The sequence below is a fragment of the Marmota marmota genome, unplaced genomic scaffold, assembly GCF_001458135.2.
Source record: "Marmota marmota marmota unplaced genomic scaffold, marMar, whole genome shotgun sequence".
Classification (NCBI taxonomy): Eukaryota; Metazoa; Chordata; class Mammalia; order Rodentia; family Sciuridae; genus Marmota; species Marmota marmota.
Genome location: NW_026000240.1, coordinates 33,779,500 through 33,798,823, shown reverse-complemented (window position 1 = coordinate 33,798,823; position 19,324 = coordinate 33,779,500). Strand labels below are relative to the sequence as shown.

General features: G+C 41.0%; 1 protein-coding gene across 10 annotated transcripts in view; it reads left to right on the top strand.

Annotated features, from left to right (window-relative positions):
• The window catches only part of Dock3 (dedicator of cytokinesis 3), a 552,674-nt gene that overhangs the window by 506,496 nt on the left and 26,854 nt on the right, over nt 1-19,324 (top strand). For 9 of the 10 annotated variants that reach the window (XM_048794632.1, XM_048794629.1, XM_048794631.1 and 6 more), the window contains 6 exons: nt 1,881-1,966; nt 4,622-4,648; nt 4,772-4,867; nt 9,368-9,428; nt 9,914-10,007; nt 14,379-14,527. In XM_048794632.1, coding sequence (XP_048650589.1) covers nt 1,881-1,966; nt 4,622-4,648; nt 4,772-4,867; nt 9,368-9,428; nt 9,914-10,007; nt 14,379-14,527 — 513 coding nt within the window. The remainder of the gene's footprint in view (nt 1-1,880; nt 1,967-4,621; nt 4,649-4,771; nt 4,868-9,367; nt 9,429-9,913; nt 10,008-14,378; nt 14,528-19,324) is intronic. The other variant, XM_048794628.1, reaches the window with a different exon arrangement.

Sequence of the window (19,324 nt, the reverse complement as noted above, 5' to 3'; positions counted from 1 at the left end):
CCCATTTCACAAATGAGGAAACCTAGACTTAAGAGAGGTAAATACTTGTGCAGAACTACGCAGCTGGTTATACTGCAAACAAATGTTGAATGAATAACAATAAAAGTAACATTGCAAACCTGATGGTCAATATTAATAATTATGACATGATATATTTGAAGAACTTCTTTTGCTTGACTTGAAGTCATCAAATTAGCCTGCATTGATCTTTAGATTTCTCTTAATAACTTCTTCCTTCATCAGCTCTGCCTCCATATCCTTCATCACCAGTTCCTTTCCCTAATTCAAGTTATAACATGAATAAGCATCAGAGCAACCTGGATGTTTTGTTAAAACATATTGCTAACTTCCACCTCCATTCTGAGTTTCTAATACAGAAGGCCAGGGAGGCCAGAGAATCTGGATTTAAAAGTCTTAAGATTATTAAAGTCTTAAGATCTTTACCACAGATCTTAAGACTAAGGCTGCTGGCCCAGGGATCAGTTTTGAAAAGCTTTAGAGTCTAGTGGACTGACTGCTCTACCTCATTGGCAGTGTTTGTATTCTACTACTTCAGGTTACCTCTGCCATCTTTGCATTTTTCTGGAAAGCACAGTCTACCTGTACCTTCATGTGTGAAAAGAGATCCCTTGCTATAATCAGACCCTTCGGTTTAGCCAATGGTTGACCTAGTGAGGCAAGACATGCTTTGAACTGGGAGTAAAATATTTGGCTTCTATATCCAGACCCACCTGGCTTTATCTTCTCTGCCCTGAGAGAGCAGGATAGCATCGATTTCTGAGGACCCCTGCTCTCAGAATTTGTTTCCTCTTTAATGTGTATTCAAGCAGCTAACTCATCAGGCAAAATAATAAGTATATGGCCCTAGCATTGTAAGTTCCTTCCTGACCATGTGGTGGGCCACTATTTTAAAAAGCCATATTCATTCATTCTCATTTTCTGCTGGTGGGATTTAACAAACCCTACCTGCCTTCAATTATATTACTGAATCAGTTGTTCTTTTTATTACTTTTCCTTAAGATTCTTTTACCCTGTGTGGAATGAGAAAATGCTTTTAGGGGAACATTATTTAATGTAGTCATGCTGAGATTTTTTATTGTTTATATGAAATACCTATATCAATAAACAGTAACACACATTAAAGGCTAATGAAGGGTAAAAAGATTTTTTTATCTCTGTCACTTGTACCTAATTTTTTACCTCAGAGTAAATCCAATGAGGCCTGTTAGAAAAGTGGCTGAGCACTGCCAAATGCCCCTGCAGATCCATGGAGTAAGAACAAATGTAGTATTCCTACTCATAGTTTAGGGGCCCAGTGATAGTGTAGTGACAGGGAGAGTGGCCCCAAGGGCTTTAGGTCCTATGAGTACAAACACTGGACCCTGTTGTCCTGGAGGAAAAGCTCTGAAGGAAATAATTCATATCTCATTCTGTCCCAACTAATGTCAGCCTCATTACACTGAAGACCAACTACCCAACAAGCTTCCTTTTTGATTGGCTGAATAGAGGGTAAAGTTATAACCCAACATAGTTTATTTATAGATTCTTTTAAATGAATATTTTTAAAATAAAATAAACATTTGACAAAGGCCTTTTTTGGATCCAAAATACTTTTCTTTGCCCCTAGATTGGGAAAGGGGTACATGAAACCTTAAGTTCTATGTCTAATTTAAACCACTAGGGTAAGAGGACTTTCTGATTGGGGAAGTCATCATGGTTTTTTTTGGTGCTGTAGATGAAATCTTGTCTTCCCTGGAATTTATTTGGAGCATGGATAAAATCAGGAAGCAGTTTTCCACCACCTTGCCCAGCAAGGGGACAGATTTCCCATTCTTCCTCTCAATTCTGTTCGAGTTTATGAAATCTCTGCTTCCTTCTAGGTGGAAGCCGAGCTGATTGACAAGCTGGACAGCATGGTATCAGAGGGGAAAGGCGATGAAAGCTACAGGGAGCTCTTCAGCCTTCTGTAAGCAGCTCTAGCCCCAGGTGTTCCATGTTGGGGGAGGGAATAAAGCAGGCTAATGAAGGGAGGTGATTAGACCTGCACTGGGCAGGCTGCCAAAGTTGGGTATCAGGAGAGACCCTATTGTTCCTGGTGGTAGCAGTGTTTACCTCTTTCAACAAGAAAGCAAGCTTTCTCAGGGATTGCCATGTTACTGAAGAGCTATGAAAACACAATAACTGAGCACCTGGATTTGCTCAGGAAAAGGATCATTGTATATCTCATAATATGCACTGCATCCATTTGAGCAAACATATCATGAGAAGTCAATCATAGTTTAGGTCTTGACACTGGCATTGTGGGAGGTGGGGGTTCTCTTCTTAAAAAGGGACTCCATGCAGGGTACAATGGTACACACCTATAATTCCAGCTACTTGGAAAACTGAAGCAGGAGAATCACAAGTTTGAGGCCATTCTGGACAACTTAGACCTTGTCTCAAAATAAAAAATTTTAAAACTGTAGCTCAGTGGTAGAGTAACTTGCCTAATGTATAGGAGGCCCTGGGTTCAATCTTCAGTACCACACACACAAAAAGAAGGATTCTATTTTCCCTCCTTCGTAAGATATTAGTCAGTTTGAAAAACACTGCAATGGGCTCTTAAACATGTCACCCACCGCCATCTCCAGGCTAATTTCCCTGTTTGTGAAATTAGATGGTTATATTAAATAATGCCAGTGCTCTCCCAGGTCCATTGTTTCATGGCTTCTGTCTTGAATTGAATGGAGGCCAACAGGCCTTAGAGGACTTGCCAAGGGCTAAGATCAAAGAAGGAACTCAGAAACTGCCCTCCCATGTGATAGTGATGTTGTATTTCCTTTAAAAAATGAAATCTAAGCTCTAGAATATTCTCCCATCTTATTCATCATTTCCAGATTTGAAACTTTGTCTTAGTACCATTTTTAAGACTAACCTCTAAAGTATTTTCCTGTGATAATATTGAATGTTTACTTAGAACTTTACAGTTTAAAAATATATGGATATTTCTCATTTTACTAGATCCTCACAACACACCTGATATGTGGGCAGGGCAGAGATTATCCTCCTTGCCACTTTAGAAGTGATGAACTGGATTCAGGGAAGTGCCAGTATGTCCTCAGTTACCTGACTAGTAAAAGGCACCTCTAGAAAGAAGACCCAGATTTTCCAGTTTCAAGAAGGGGAAATCTCTCTGCTGTATCCTGCCCATATTGTTCATTTACCATAAGATAAAGTGTGAATTTATTTGACATTTAAATAATAATAATCTATGAAAATGAATTCATCCTTTAGTATTTCTCTTTTAACTGAAGGTACATTTTTTAATTGTGGAAGAAATTTCTTCCTGGGTCACTAGAAAATGACTTTACAACAAAGGAAAAAGTAATAACCACAAAAAAAGAATCTCACACTCACACACACACAACCCACTATTATTAATTACCTGACCAAATAGTGTTTGCAAAGCATTTTAAAATCAGTCTGAGAATTGATGGCCATGGATAAAATAGAGCAGCATTTCTAGTTTGTGTTTTGGAAAGATGTTTATAGATATACTTGGGGGTGGGGGGGGGAGTGAATCGTGGTCTAACTAGTTTAGAAAATATTCAATTAAACAAAATGAATAAGCCTCTTTATTAAAGGTCCTCTCAAACTCTTAATGTGCAGAAAGGTGTGAAAAATCTACAAAAGGAGAGTGTAGTGACCAGCATTTCCCATGCTTGTGCATTCACAGGACCCCTCTTCCTGTCCAAGATAGCAGAGCTCTGTATAATGGTTTGAAAATGCTAGTATACTGGCCTTGTTCACACAATTCATAGGCCCCCAGTCAGTGGTTTTGACTTCTCTCTCTAACAACAAGGATCATGTGGGAAACCCTCACTTTCCCCAATGCCCTGGCCCAAGCTAATACTCTGTGCAGAGAGTGTCATCACTGTAGCAGAGCCACGGTGTGGATTTTAGTCCCCAGTGATTATCCCTAATTGGGCCAGCCATTCCAGGCGACTTTCATAAGCTTAGAGAGCAATAAAGGAATCAGGAATAGAGTTATATGCTGTAAAAACCTGGAGCTGGACTTGTTACTGGAGCAAGCAAAAAGTTTAGGTTATCATCCTCTAGAAAAGACTTGGAACTCCAGAAGAGCTGAAAGCCAGGTGTTTTGGAGAATCCAGAGGCTTCCTGAGATGATAAAAGAGGGAGCTATCAAAACACAAAAAGACCTGAGTATTAAGACTTGGGTATTAATCTGGCACATTTTGCTTAGGCGTACTCCTAATTATGGGGATAGCTTCTGGACTTGTTCACTCTCCCTTATACTGAGACACCCAATGCTACTGGGGAATCTTTCCCTTGATTTACATAAAGAAGTTGATTTCTATGTTTGCTGAAGATAGCTCTGGGCGGCAATAGAGACAGTGAGCCAATTGGTAGAGCAAGGATTATCCCTCTATGGGCCCTTACTCAGCTTCTCCTTGAGAAGAAACCTCATAGCATAGCTTAAGGGGACTGGGGCTTTGAACCCTTTCCTCACTTATAACTCAGTGGCATCCTTAGGAACACATACATGGAAATGAGAGATGTGTTCATTTGTTGCTGCCAATCCAATAACTTCCTTGTCTTTGCTTTCTGCTGCATGGAGTAGAACCCAGCTATTTGGGCCCTACCCCAGGTAAGACTATGGTGTGGTAAGTCTGCTGCCTCCAGATCCATCATAGCCCTCACAGACTCTTGAATCTCATTCTTGTGTTCAGAAAAAGCTCATGAATTGTGTTTCATTCCTCTCCACCAATAGCCTGCTGGAGAAGGTTGAACAGGAAACATGGCGAGAGACAGGTATTTCCTTTGTGACCTCAGTAACCCGCCTCATGGAACGCCTTCTTGACTACAGGTATTTTCTCAGGCATCTGCCTGATCTCTTTCAGGATACTCTCTCCTTCAAGGGCATTCCCTTGACCTTAAAACTGAAACTGTGTGCCCTTCATGGAGAAGACTGTTCTGGTATCCGGTAGCATCGCCATTAGGTCTGATGACGAGGAACAGAGACTTCTCCCAGGAGTAGGCAAGACTTCCTGAAGTCCCCCTCTAAAATGTGGGTTCACGTATCCAGGAGGTATCCCAGGGATCTGCAATCATCTCACCTTTCATCCAGAAATGTCAAGGCTCAGATGAATAGGCACAGCAAGAAGGAAGAGAAAAGCTATCTCCAGAGCAAGGCAGAGAACTGCTATAATTCCTTAGTGCAGACCCTCCTCAGATTCATATGTCACATGGTATCAATATATGACCCAGGAAGACTTTGAGTTGCTTTTCCAGGCACTGGGGACCTCCCTTTTACATGCCTACATTTTCTGCTTAAAGTAAATCTATTTATATCCCCTGATCCTAGACATGAGAGGAAACAACCTGTGAGCTCTGATCTTTATACTATGTTCAGGCCGAGAGTTTGTGTGAAATTAGTTACTCCATAAAAGCCTATCTTCCCAGTCACCTTATAGCTTTTGAATTAGTCGAAAGTAAAATGAAATGACTATTACAGCCTTAATTATTCTTTCAGTAGTGTTCAAGTGGTGGCTACGGGTACCTTTTGAGAGCCAAGAAGATGATGAGGAATGGACAGGAATGATAAATAAACAAAAGCTGGTTCCAATGAAAAGTGCTATGAGATACCAAAGGGTAGCATTTTAACCTATTGATCAAGAAATGAGAGAGTTTGGGCCATCTCCAGTTGCTGCTGAAGTAGAAGGTGCTGGTGAAGAAGACTCAGGTCCAGTGTACTGGTCTGGCTATAGAAATGAAATTCCTGAAAAATGTGTTCACATCCTGAGTATCCCCTCTTTCTGTAGCACAGCTAAGATTTGGCCTATTTTTCCTGGGACTGACAAAGTCAAAGGTAACCTTTTTGGGACCCCTTTTAGAATAAGGATTTCCTTTCTCATGACAGGTCCTCAGCCTTTTCTCTACCTGCCATCAGACAGGGAAGAGAGATGGGCAAATTTCATCATCTCCCCCTTGTTGCAGCACTTACGTTGGCCTTATTCACTGTGGTTTACCATAAGGAAAAGAAATTAATTTCTTCAGTTTCCCAGCCTACTTCTATCTGGCTGTTTGATTTTCTTAATTACCCTCTACAAGGAACTAAAATTCTGGCCAAAACCAATTTTATTCTTCATTATTTTTTATCTCAATGGTTGTACCTACAAAACAAGTCCTCAGTCTTTCACATGACATCAGATGCCCTTCTTGAACTGGCCTTTGCCCAACTCACAAGCCCAACTCCTTCCAGTCCCCAGTATTCACATTCCAAATCCCATCCTCTCTTCATTGTTCCTTGTCAATATAGAAGGAAACGCCATGATGTTTGTGTTGGCTCCCATCTACTGAAAATCTACCATGTTAGTGCTTTATATGCATTGTCTCTAATCCCATTAACATCCCTAAAGGGTGGTCCTTAGGGTGGTCCTTCTTCTTACGAATGAGGACACAACAATGGGAAGGGATATTTTCAGAAGTTGAACACAAATCTAGCTGACTCAAGAACCATGCTAAAAAAAAGAAAGAAAATGGAACCACCATTTGACCCGGCTATCCCTCTCCTTGGCCTATACCCAAGGACATAAAAACAGCATACTACAGGGACACAGCCACATCAATGTTTATAGCAGCACAATTCACAATAGCTGAACTGTGGAACCAACCTAGATGCCCTTCAGTAGATGAATGGATTTTTTAAATGTGACATATATACACAATGGAATATTATTCAGCAGTAAAAGAGAATAAAATCATGGCATTTGCAGGTAAATGGATGGCTTTGGAGAAGATAATGCTAAGTGAAGTTAGCCAATCCCAAAAAAAAAAAAAACAAATGCTGAATATTTTCTCTGATACAAGGAGGCTGACTCATAGTGGGGTAGAGAGGGGCTGCATGGGAGGAAAAGATGAACTCTAGATAGAGCAGAGATATGAAAAATTGTCCTATATATGTGTAATAAGAATTGTAATACATTCTGCTGTCGTTTTTTTTTAAAAAATGGTTTAAAAAAAAAAGCTTCAGTGATGCCATCTGTATAAATAGACTTACTTCAAGCAGAGAATGTAGGCATGAAAAAGGGAGGTCCCCAGTCCCTGGAAAAGCAACTCAAAGTTCTCTTGGGTCATGTATTAGTACCAGGTGACATATGAATCCGATCCTCCTGCTCAGGAGATGAAGCAGGAAGATCACAAATTCAAAAACAGCCTCAGCAACTTATTGAGACTGTGTCTCAAAATAAAATAAAAAGGAATGGTGATGTAGCTTGGTGGTAAAGTACCCCTGGGTTCAATCCCCAGTCCAAAAAAAATGAGTTTGATTCTCCTCATCCATGTTGTCACCACTCATATTTTTTCCATCAGAATTCTCTACATGCTATATCCTTTCCTAAGAGAGTCTTCCAACCCAACCCATCCCCATAAAAAAGGTTTTTCCAAGCTAAAAGCTCACCTGGCATTCAGTACATACCTTGTTGATTATCAGTTATCACAGAAAGAGCCAACTCCTTAAAGACAAGAGCCTTGTCCATTTTCCCCTGTTCACCTACATGGAGATTGCCTCTGGCAAGTACATAGTAAATAATGATTGACAAGATGAATTCACTAGGAAGGCCAGGCAGAAACCAAGAAAATCTTTCCTTCTGCTCCAGTACAGTTTAGTTGAATAAGAATTTGTTAAGAAAACGAATATTGAAAATTTAAAATTTACATATATTGATTACAAATATTATAAATGGGTTATATTCCTGAACTTCAGTGTGAGGCTTAATTTTAGACTGGCAAATATCCTCGTATATTCAGAGGAGTGACTCTTCAGCTTTTATATTAATGTCTTTAACTTTTATGTGAATCCAAGACGCTATCAGTGAGATATAAAGATACTTATTGGTTGCACCCATGTTTCCCAGGTTGGGAAGAAGAACCCTAGAAGGGTTTTCTTAGAAATAGACATACAGGTTTTCCAAGCCCTTGAGTCTCTAAGTAGAACACCTACCTGCAATTGGTAACTGGAGTTTATGGAACCTTCCTTTCCTAGGCCCCTCCAGTTGCAGTAGGGACACCCTGGCAACTGATCTAGACCTCAGCAAACAGGTGCACATGGGTGCACCTGTTGCCTCAGAAGCCTCCTTCAAGAGGTTCTTCCTTACACTCCAGAAAAAGAGATAAAGGGAAAACATTAGCTGCATCCAAGTCAAATACATTAAAAGCTATCTTCTTTATTGATGAGCCATACAGAAGTGATACAAAATCACTCAAAAAAGAAGATGCTGCTGTCAACAGTGCAAGAAAGGCTGGGATGTAGTTCAGTGGTAGAGTACTTACCAGGCATGTGCAAGGCCCTAGGTTCAGTGCCCAGCACCACAAAAATAAGAAAGAGAAAGAGATGCTTGATATTGAAATGCAGGTGGTTGTGGAGCACAAAGATATATAGGAAGGCCCTGATATCACAGTGGCATGAATTTTCAATATTTCTTCCTTTCAAAGTAGCCATGTCAGAGTCTTCCCTCTGTGTTCTGGGAAGGTAAGGAGAACTGGGTTTGCCAAATAACCATACAGAGATTCAGTGACTCTGGCTGTGTGTACAGGAGGCTTCTTTCTGGATTCACCAGTCTGGTGCTCACTGCCCTTCATCTCCTTATGCCAGGCTTCTGCTCCTTCCCAGACAAGCCTGGCTGTGACTAGTCCCCTATCTCCTTTGGGAAGAATCCTTCTCAGTGTTCCCATTGTTCTGTCTACAGGCCAACACTGACCCTTGCTACACCCAGACCCTCTAGGTGTGAATGTAGCCCAACCCCAGCTAATGCTGTCTCTGAATCAGAAAGAAGCAGCAGGCCTGTTCCTTCTAGTGAGATATGGTTCCAAAGACTAGTGCATTGAGCAAAGACCATAGGTAGAAATGCCAATTATGTGGTGAGCCCATTAGCCATGCCGTGATTGCTATGGCCACAGGGTTCTAAAGCTAGACCCTTGAGTAGAGGGCTTAGCTTCTATTTACTATCCAAAAAATAAAACTTTCCTTTTAAGGAGAGTTCTATGCCTCCTTTTGGGGTGACTGACATGTCATTCTGTGCCAAGAATGTTGGCAGGTGCTACTTAATGCCTTTGATATAGCATCTGGACTCCGCACTCTGCCACCAGAACAAGAATCTCAGTAGAACAGAGATATTTGAGCCCAAAGAAGTGGATGCAAAGCTTAGAGGGAGCTCACAGTACAGTACTCGTTCGTGATTTCTGTTGGAAGGCATCCTAATCTGAGATTTGGTTATGATGATGACCCAGTGTTACTGTAATTTTTTTATGTATTGTTTCAGTAGTTCTGCTTCATTTCATAGGTATTTATCTTTGTTCTCCCTTCCAGGGACTGCATGAAAGGAGAGGAGACAGAGAATAAAAAGATCGGCTGCACTGTTAACCTGATGGTGAGAGGACACTAGCTCTTCCTCCTGTCTGTCTAGTGGGAGTTTCTATCCTACACTGATTATCTTGGCCTTCTATAATACAATGGCTGAAGATTTAAGTCAGGGTATCAACTCTGTTACTTGGAGGCCTGAACCAGATACTTTCCCACTTGGGGAAGGAATGAAATTAGCTTTGCTTTGGACAGAGCTCTAATTTGGCCTCTTTGCAAGGTCCCACCAACCATGACATACCCTGTTCCCAGTCTGCCCTAATCCCTAATCTGCTGTGGGGCTCTTCCTCTTTCACAACACTCAGGACTCCCACAATCCACCAATTCCATCCCCAGCAAGTGTTCCTTCTGCCTGGTCCTTTCCTTTCCTAGTGCTATCTAACTCCAGGACCTTTTCTCCCAGTATACTCTGGGCTCTGGATAGCTACCTGGAACTCAGGTGTGGCCTCCATAGATAGCAGACTTTCTCATTTTATGTGTATTTCCTTCTCACAGAACTTTTACAAGTCTGAGATTAACAAAGAAGAAATGTATATCCGCTATATCCATAAGCTTTGTGACATGCACTTACAGGCTGAAAACTACACAGGTGAGTAGGGAGAGGGAAGAGCCATGCCTTCCTATGAGAACATACTGGCAAGATATGCACAGCTAACAGATAAAGTCTCCAGGTTGATCTCAGAAGAAATGAGGGGGATTGTGCTGTGCCTTCACCTCACTCCTTTCCCTCGGCTCCTTTGTGGCAAGTGATGGAGACAAAGAAAGCAAAACTTCCACCTGCGCCTCCTTGCCATGGCCTCCTCTACCAAAGGCTGTTCTATTCTCTTTCTTTTCTACCCATCCCTCTGAGACCTCAAGGGTGACTTCCAGATTCTGATGTACCAGGTTCAGAGCATCCTGAGCTAACTGTCACTCTTCATGAACAGAATCTTTCTTAAGCCCTTCAAAGTTGAAGCTAAATGAGATTGTAACAAAGTCATAGCCGCTAACTCTGAGACTTCCAGAACACATTGGGAGATCTGCCTTGCAGTCTAGGTGCTTCCCTGCAACTGCATAGCAGTCCCACACTGAGCTCCCAATGGAGGGTATGGAGAGTGTTGATATGACTTCTTAATAGGCCAAACAAGGACCCTTTCATTATGTCTATAATTTAATCCAAAATGTCTGTCACATTGTTGACTAAGAACCACTCTGAGTAAGGAATGTGTGTGTATGCATTTGTGTACTATCTAATCACCTTGTACTATAGTATCCCCACAGAATAGCCATCTTTTCCACTATATCTTAGCCCTTAGACTGTAGAACCTGAATTTATATGATAGTCAAGGAAATATGAATTCTTCTTATCTGCAAACAATGCTAAAATTTGATAAATTGGTAAAAACAGAGAACCTTCCTTTCTTACCTCTAGATGTTAGAGTGTTTGGCATAGATACCACATTTTCTGGTAGCACAACTTGACAAAAATTACATCTAAAATGACTGGGGTCTGCTTGGGAGGCTGTGTGAGGAAGATTGTGAGTTCAAGGCCATCCTGGGCAACATAACAAGACCCCATCTCAAAATAAAAATTAGCCAAGTATTTTTTATTGATTTTTTTAAAAAATAAATGACAGCAGAATGCATTACAATTCTTATTACACATATACAACATAATATTTTATATCTGTATATAAAGTATGTTGACACCAATTCGTGTCTTCATACATGTACTTTGGATAATGATGTCCATCACATTCCACCATCCTTGCTAATACCCTGCCCCCTCCCTTTACCTCCCACCCCTCTGCCCAATCTAGAATTCATCTATTCCTCCCATGCTCCCCCTCCCTACCCCACTATAAGTCAGCCTCCTTATATCAGAGAAAACATTCAGCATTTGTTCTTTTGGGATTGTCTAACTTCACTTAGCATTATCTTCTCCAACGCCATCCATTTACCTGCAAATGCCAAGATTTTATTCTTTTTTATTGCTGAGTAAAATTCCAAACATATCCAGAATAGTACTTTGAAGAAATGTGCAAACAAGGCCTCTGGCCTTGAGCTGGGCTTCGCAGAGATGTCTACATGTTTAAGATACGAGAAGTTACCAACTGGACTCCATGGTAACAGCTGGCAGGGGGAGACTAGACAGGGGAGAAGAAGCTCTCCCCTTCTCAGGTGTTGTCCTCGAAGGGTTAACATGCCCAGAACAGTGAGAGAAAAAGCTGCTTTTATGTGAACTTCTGCAGACCATGAATTTCTGAGCCCCTCCCCTTACATGCTTGGTATAAAACTCTGAAACTACCTGAACTCGGGGTTCAGGGGATTAATTCATTACAGCAAAAGCCGTGTCCTATATATGCCACATTTTTTAATCCATTCATCCACTGAAGGGCATCTAGGTTGGCTCCACAGTTTAGCTATTGTGAATTGTGATGCTATAAACATTGATGTGGCTGTGTTCCTGTAGTATTCTGTTTTTAACTCCTTTGGGTATAATCCAAGGAGAGGGATAGCTGGGTCAAATGGTGATTTCATTCAGCTTTCCAAGGAATCTCCATACTGCTTTCCACATTGGCTGCCCGAATTTGCAGTCCCACCAGCAATGTATGAATATACCTTTTTCCCCACATCCTCGCCAACACTTACTGTTGTTTGTCTTCATAATAGCTGCCATTCTGACTGGAGTGAGATGATATCTTAGAGTAGTTTTGATTTGCATTTCTCTGATTGCTAGAGATGATGAGCATGTTTTCATATATTTGTTGATTGATTGTATATCCTCTTCTGAGAAGTGCCTATTCAGATCCTTGGCCCATTTGTTGATTGTGTTGTTTTTTTCAGTGCTTAGCTTTTTTTTTTTTTTTAAGAATAATATCATTTATTCTCTGTTTTTTTAAGAAAGAAATAAACAATAAGTAATAGCCTTTCCACTTTCAGAAGAAATAATCGTTAAAAAGTAATTTAAGAAGCACTCAAATGTATCTATTTTTATCTAAAACCATGGCATGATACTCCTATATGTAGAATATTTAGAAAACATTTACAAGAATTAAGACTGTAGATACTGACACTAAATTTTTTTTATTAGTTGCTCATGACAAGTTCTTTATATACTCTAGAGATTAGTGCTCTATCTGATGTGTGAGGGGTAAAAAATTGCTCCTAGGATGTAGGCTCTCTGTTCACCTCACAGATTATTTCTTTTGCTGGGAAGAAACTTTTTAGTTTGATTCCATCCCATTTATTGATTCTTAGTTTTAATTCTTGCGCTATAGGAGTCTTATTAAGAAAGTTGGGGCCTAATCCCACATAATGAAGATTAGGGCCTACTTTTTCTTCTATTAGATGCAGAGTCTCTGGTTTAATTCCTAAGTCCTTGATCCACTTTGAGTTGAGTTTTGAGCATGGTGAGAGATAGGGGTTTAATTTCATTTTGTTGCATATGGATTTCCAGTTTTTCCAGCACCATTTTTTTCTGAAGAGGCTATCTTTTCTCCAATGCATGTTTTTGGCATCTTTGTCTAATATAAGATAATTGTAATTTTGAGGGTTAGTCTCTGTGTCCTCTATTCTGTACCATTGGTCTACCGGCCTGTTTTGGTGCCAATACCATGCTGGTTTTGTTACTATTATGAGCCAAGTTTTCTATACTCTGCATCCTCTTCCATCCATGATCCCAGCAACCTTCTAAAAGGGCAGTGAAGAGAAATATTTTTATAATTTCCATGAGTCAAAAGAGGCATTTGCTAAACTCCTCAGGGACTAGACCATGACTGGGAGGCTGGCTCAGGGATCTGGATAAAAAGGTACTAAGCCTTTTCTTTAGTGGCTCCTGGAATGACATCAGAAAAAATATAGATGGGGAAAAAATTTTCACAGAGTTCCCTGAGCTACAAAGGGAGGCCCTGATGCCACAGAGATAAAAGGCTCCTTGGTACCCACAGAGAAAAGGCTTCCCCACCCTGTGAGGAGCTATGTGCATTCCTCACAAGAGGTTTCAATGGTAGCAGGCACAGGCAAATAGGCAAGGATAAGGAGGAACCTAGAAAGTGGCCACAGGCAAGTGGGCTTCACTACCTGGAAGTGGGTACAAGTTTATTAAAAATAAGATTCTTCATAATTATGGGAAGCAGGATCGAGTAGGGCCTTTAAGCTAGGCAGAAGCTAGAACTAATTAATTTACCAGCTTAGAATTACCCACTAAACGTGAGAAAATAGAATAGGAAAGAAAGATGATATAATGAGGACCCTGAACAGTGGCTATAATTCAGTGTTATTCATCTCTCGAAACTTAGGCAACCATACTACTTAGCTGCTGTTTCTTTTTAAAAATGTAACTCTCCCTAATTATTTCACATACAGAATCAGTTGTTGCCAGACCTCCACTCTGGGTTCATTGTTAACTTAGGTTCCTCCAGGAATGGAACCTCTGGCTCCAGGCCCATCTCACAATATCATTCGCACTCCTACTCTTTGGCCCTTTTGGAAATGCTAATGATGAGAGAAAAGGAGTCAGTCACAAGACTATGCTGAGGGTAGAAAATGGAGCTAGAGACATTGAAGGTGGCTTAGGGAAAAGTGAAGGAAGCCTTAGTTGGTGTTTATCCAATAGTTCTGAGAGGATTGGAAAGAAAGCTGTATTGAGTTGACCAAACAGGAACTCAAGAGCTCTCTGATATATCAGTGTCACCTGAAGCAGGATAACCTGTGCATAGACTCTCAGGTAGCTGAGCCATTCTTTATTTTTTTATCTGGAGCCCAGAACAGGTGACCAGGCCTTGGGAGGAAGTTATCTACCAGGATCTCTGGCTCCTTCATGCTGGGCAGCCCTACTGTCTCACATTGGTATCCAGTGTCCCTGACCTGGGCTGCATGTGCCTTGCCCTGGTATTCTGCTCAGCATGGACCTCTGGCACCAGGCTTCTCCTAGACCCCGAAAGGAAACCCTGAGCCTCCATGCTGCCTGTTTCCACAGAGGCTGCATTCACCCTACTCCTTTACTGTGAGCTGCTGCAATGGGAGGACCGGCCACTACGGGAGTTCCTGCACTACCCATCTCAAACAGAATGGCAACGAAAAGAGGGACTGTGCCGGAAGATCATCCACTACTTCAACAAAGGCAAGGTAGGTATCCTTAGGCAGGCATTTTATCCCCTCATCTGCCTCTGTGACACATGACATCTTGACACTATACGGTAGGCAGCAGCTGCAGAGGAGGGATGAGTGGCTAGGTACCCATGTATGTTCATCAGATTTGAAAGAAGCATTATTTTTCTCCAGAGGGAAAAAAACAACAGCTTAATTCTATGTCTTGGAAGCCAATTCCAAATTGTAGGAGTAAGAGACAACCCCACATACCAGCTTTTGCACATCTATAAATACTAATGCTCCTACATCAGAAGTTTTTGGAACCTGTGTTATATATATTTGAAGACTCTCTGTGTTATATATACTTGAAGAATTAATGTGGCTTTTTAATTTGCTGCTTAAGAAAATGTAAACAGTAAAAATGAATGGATGGTAACCATAGCCAAAGGAGTCCTGCACTGTCTGTTGTTGGTATAAGTTCTTGTCTTTAATTTCCTTTACCTACAGTCTGGTCTTCTCTCATATTGGGGTTATTCTAAATTAAACTTGCTTCTGGTTGAACTGTCAGTGCTGAATCAGGCTTCTTTGGGGCATCCTGGCCATCCTGATCCCATCTCTGGTAGAGCTTCTCATGAGGCCCTCTGAATACCTACTGTTGGGTGCCCTGGATAGACGGGTATATATAACTCTGTTGAAATTGTTCTCTCATTACTCAGCTTTGAGCACATTTTAAAATTTGAAATAGGATCCATCAAAGGAACTATAGTGGCTAAGCTCCTGTCTCAAACAAATAGAAACTAGTGTTATAAAATGAATTTTTTTCACCACCAGAAAGAAAGATTTAAATATTAATGGCTTTTACCCATAAATCAGAAAACATTTTTCATTTTTATATAACACTGAATGCTTCTATATCAAAAATATTCATTAAGAAAATATTCACCCATGCAAAGTACACTACTGAAGCAAGAACCTTTCCAAAATTGCAGAAGATTTTGTGCCCATAAGAGAGGCTCTTGCTCTGCTCTCAGTCAACCTACATACCTGGTTTACCATGCTAACTCAAAGCCTCTTCCCCTTCTGGGGTCCAGGACCTGACTTAGGGTCCCTCAGTGGCACACTTGTGGGCATGTCTTCCTGGCACCAGCCAACTGGAGCTACTAATACCCACATAACCAGCGCAAGCCCTCCTGGCCCAGAAGGAAGGTGATAAGCATGGTATTAGTATGTATGTGCTTTAGTTTATTATTAATTCCCCTCTTTTCTTTCCATGGGCACAGAATGCGGAGTGGAGAATTATCCTGTTTTTATTGAGCTTGCTGATGGGACCTTTGAGCATTAATGGCCCCCTTCTTCATTCCACACTGTAGTAGCACATAGGAAAGCAGTATTAATATGCAGTAAGGAATAAAGCACAAAACCTGACTAAGTACAATAAATGGACAGGAAGAAGAAAAGGACTAGCAAGTTCTATAAGCCACCTTCTTGGGTATTTCCCTACTCCATCCAGCAACTCTACCTTTGGTATAGATCACTCAGTGAACCTTTCCATGAGCTCATCCTCCAAGGGGCATTTACCAGGTCTATTCTCTTAGTCTTGTACACAAAGTCCACCCTCTCTCTTCTTGTACCTCAGCTTCCAGTGGAATCAGGCCCTGAGGTTAACCAGTTCTTAAAAGCATTCAGTTTTTAATGGCTCCAGAAAAGCAAAACCTGCCATTATAGGAAAAATGCTCCTGTGGGGAAGGAATGTTGGTACCAAGAGAAAAGCCACCTTGGACAACAGGAGAACAGAAAAAGAAAGAGTAAGGGAAAGCTACTGGTGTAGAAGGTCTAGCCCTCAGCACGGCTAGCACACCCTACCTCATAAGTCAGGCCTGCACTGAATTTTTTAAATATTTTTTAGTTATAAATGGACATAATGCCTTTATTTAATTTATTTATTTTTATATGGTACTGAGGACTGAACCCAGGGCTTCACATATGTAAGGCGAGCACTCTACCACTGAGCTACAACCCCAACCCTGCACTGAATTTTCTTGAACATATTTCCAGCATCTCCGCTGTCTGCTTTAAATAGATAAACCAATCTCCTTTGATTCCATGTTCATTTTCTAGATACCCAAGAGACTCATGACCATAGCCTAGTCTGACCATTCTCTCCTAGAGTGAGGTTAACCTAGGAACTTGCTCCAAGGCAGGAGAGCAAACTGTCCCAGTCAAACAAGGAGACAGGGAAAACTTCAAAGAGACAGGGTACAAACAGAGTGAAGTTTCAAGAAGGAGGATCAGGTGTGAAAATGGGAGTTGGTTCTTCATCTTCAGGTAGAGGGAACAGACAGAAGAAGCCAGACAGAGGTCTCTCGCCTCTATTTGTCAGGCAGAGAGACCATCAGAATTAAGCCAATCATCTTGGGCAGGAGAAGCTTGAGCTCTCCTGTTTGAGGATTCACTTATGGCCTGCAATCCTCTGAAGGAATGACTTATGCTAAAATATTATGTATGGGGCTAAGGCTGTAGCTCAGTGGTAAAGTGCTCACCTCGCATGTGTGAGGCACTGGGTTCAATCCTCAGTACCACATAAAAATAAATAAAGATACTGTGTGTTCATCTACAACTAAATAAATATTTTTTAAAAAAGATATGTGTATACAATTCCACTAATAAAAGTACAATATGAATCTTCAAATAAGGAAGGACTGCTTTTTTAAATTTATTTTTAAGTTTTAGGTGGACACAATATCTATTTTACATTTATGTGGTGCTGAGGATCGAACCCAGTGCCTTGTGTATGCTAGGCAAGCACTCTACCTCTGAGCCACAACCCCAGCCCCAGGACTGCTTTATAAAATACTATTTGAATATCATCCGGGAGAAGGAAAAGTTTCATTTGAGATTCTATTTTTCTAAAAGAGTATATTATTTCTATCCTTAGAAAAGATTAATACCATGTGTATTGAGTTTTGAAGAATGCCAGACTGAGACCCAGGCCTTTCCCTTCCTGTTCTATTTGACTTTTGAGGATGTCCTGGGTTAGTGCAACTTTTATGCTATTTCTTTGAGGGGCTGACAAGGATGTGTAAAGGCACATATCTACCAGAGCTGGTAAATGCAACTGTGTCTCAGGCATTAGTAAGGGGTTTTAGAGTTAGCTTTGCCTCCTGCCTAAAGGAGAGAAAGCAAGGGAAAGATGTAGATAAGGATGCATTGTACCTGCTAAACATTCCCTGCCTGCAAACAGAGGCAACTCTAAAAGCTCCCAGACCTATCAGTGATTCAGCACACCCCTCAAGACTGGCAGAGTGGTGAGTTGGTCCTGCCTCACTCTGAAGCCAATTGCAGGAAGGAAGCACCTTAGAATAGCAGGTTACAAAATAGGGCAGACAGTCCCCAAAAGTCAAAGGTCAAATGTTTTCTCTGATATGCAAAAGCTAATCCAAAACAAGGGGGCAGGGATTAAAATGAGAGAGAGAAAAAAGGGTGGGGGGAGAGGGAATTTCATCAAAATAGAGGAAAGATCAGTAGAGTAGATGAAAGGGATTGAGGAAGACCAAGAAGGGACAGGAAAAGGGAAGAACAGTAGAATGAATCTGACTGAATTTTGTAGTGTTTTGTATGCATGAACGTCCGAGCACTGAGTGAATCCACAAGACTCTAATTAAAAAAAAAAGTAAACTGTAAATAGATTGAAGAGGGATGGGTGGAGTGGAGGGAGGAAGTGGGGCAGGGGCGTGCTAGGGACTGAGTTGGAGCAGGTTGTGTTCCCTGCTTTTGTGATTATATCAGGGTGTATCCTGGTGTTGTATAGAACTAAAAAGAATAAATTTAAAATTTAGGGCAGAGATACCAACAAGACAGATGTGCATTGATTAAATGGAAAATATCTGTTTTATAGGGACCTACCATCAGCAGGAAAAGTGCCTTTAGTCCCATTTGGGGCCCTTAACACCTAAATGAGCAGTCCCCCATGGAGTGGCTCTTGATGGGTTGGCCAGAAGTCTATATACAGCTCAGTTTCTTAGCCAGCCCCTATGGAGCTGCCTGCCAGGAAGACCCTATTATGAATTGTTGGCTGCAACCTGCCCAAGCAGCACTTGGAGCTGAGGGAGGACTGACATGTGTCCCCTTGAAAGCTGTGATATGGTGGTACAAGAGGTTTTCTGGCACACTGAGGCAGAGGCATTGTATCAGGGCAGAAAGCCAGGGTCTATTTAAAATTCTCTTGGGTTTGTTTCAGGATTTTTAATTGGTCCTTCAGTTTCAATCCATATGGAATTAATGGCTTCAAAGGATAGAAATAATCAGCTCTTTTAGAAAACTACAACCTCAAATGAAACTTTTCCTTCTTCCTGAGGCTATTCCAAGAGTATTTAAAAAAAAAAAAAAAAAAAAAAAAAAAAAAACTCTTTTTTAATTTAAGAGAGAGAGAGAGAGAATTTCAATATTTATTTTCTAGTTTTTTCGGCGGACACAACATCTTTGTATGTGGTGCTGAGGATCGAACCCGGGCCACACGCATGCCAGGCGAGCGCGCTACCACTTGAGCCACATCCCCAGCCCACCAAGAGTATTTTTAATAGTCATTATTTAAAGATTCATATTATACTTTTATTGGTAGAGTTACATGATATCTGAGACTGGCTTCAGAAACTGTGGGAGGGAGTAAATAGATGGACTGTGACTGATACATGATCAACCTTGAGTTGATCAGTATTGAGGATGGATGATGGGTACCTATGGTTCATTATTCTGTGCTCTTTACTCTTCTATATACATGAAATTTCCTATAATAAATTTTAATTAGTATTTAGAAGTTAGGGAGAAAAGCCTGGG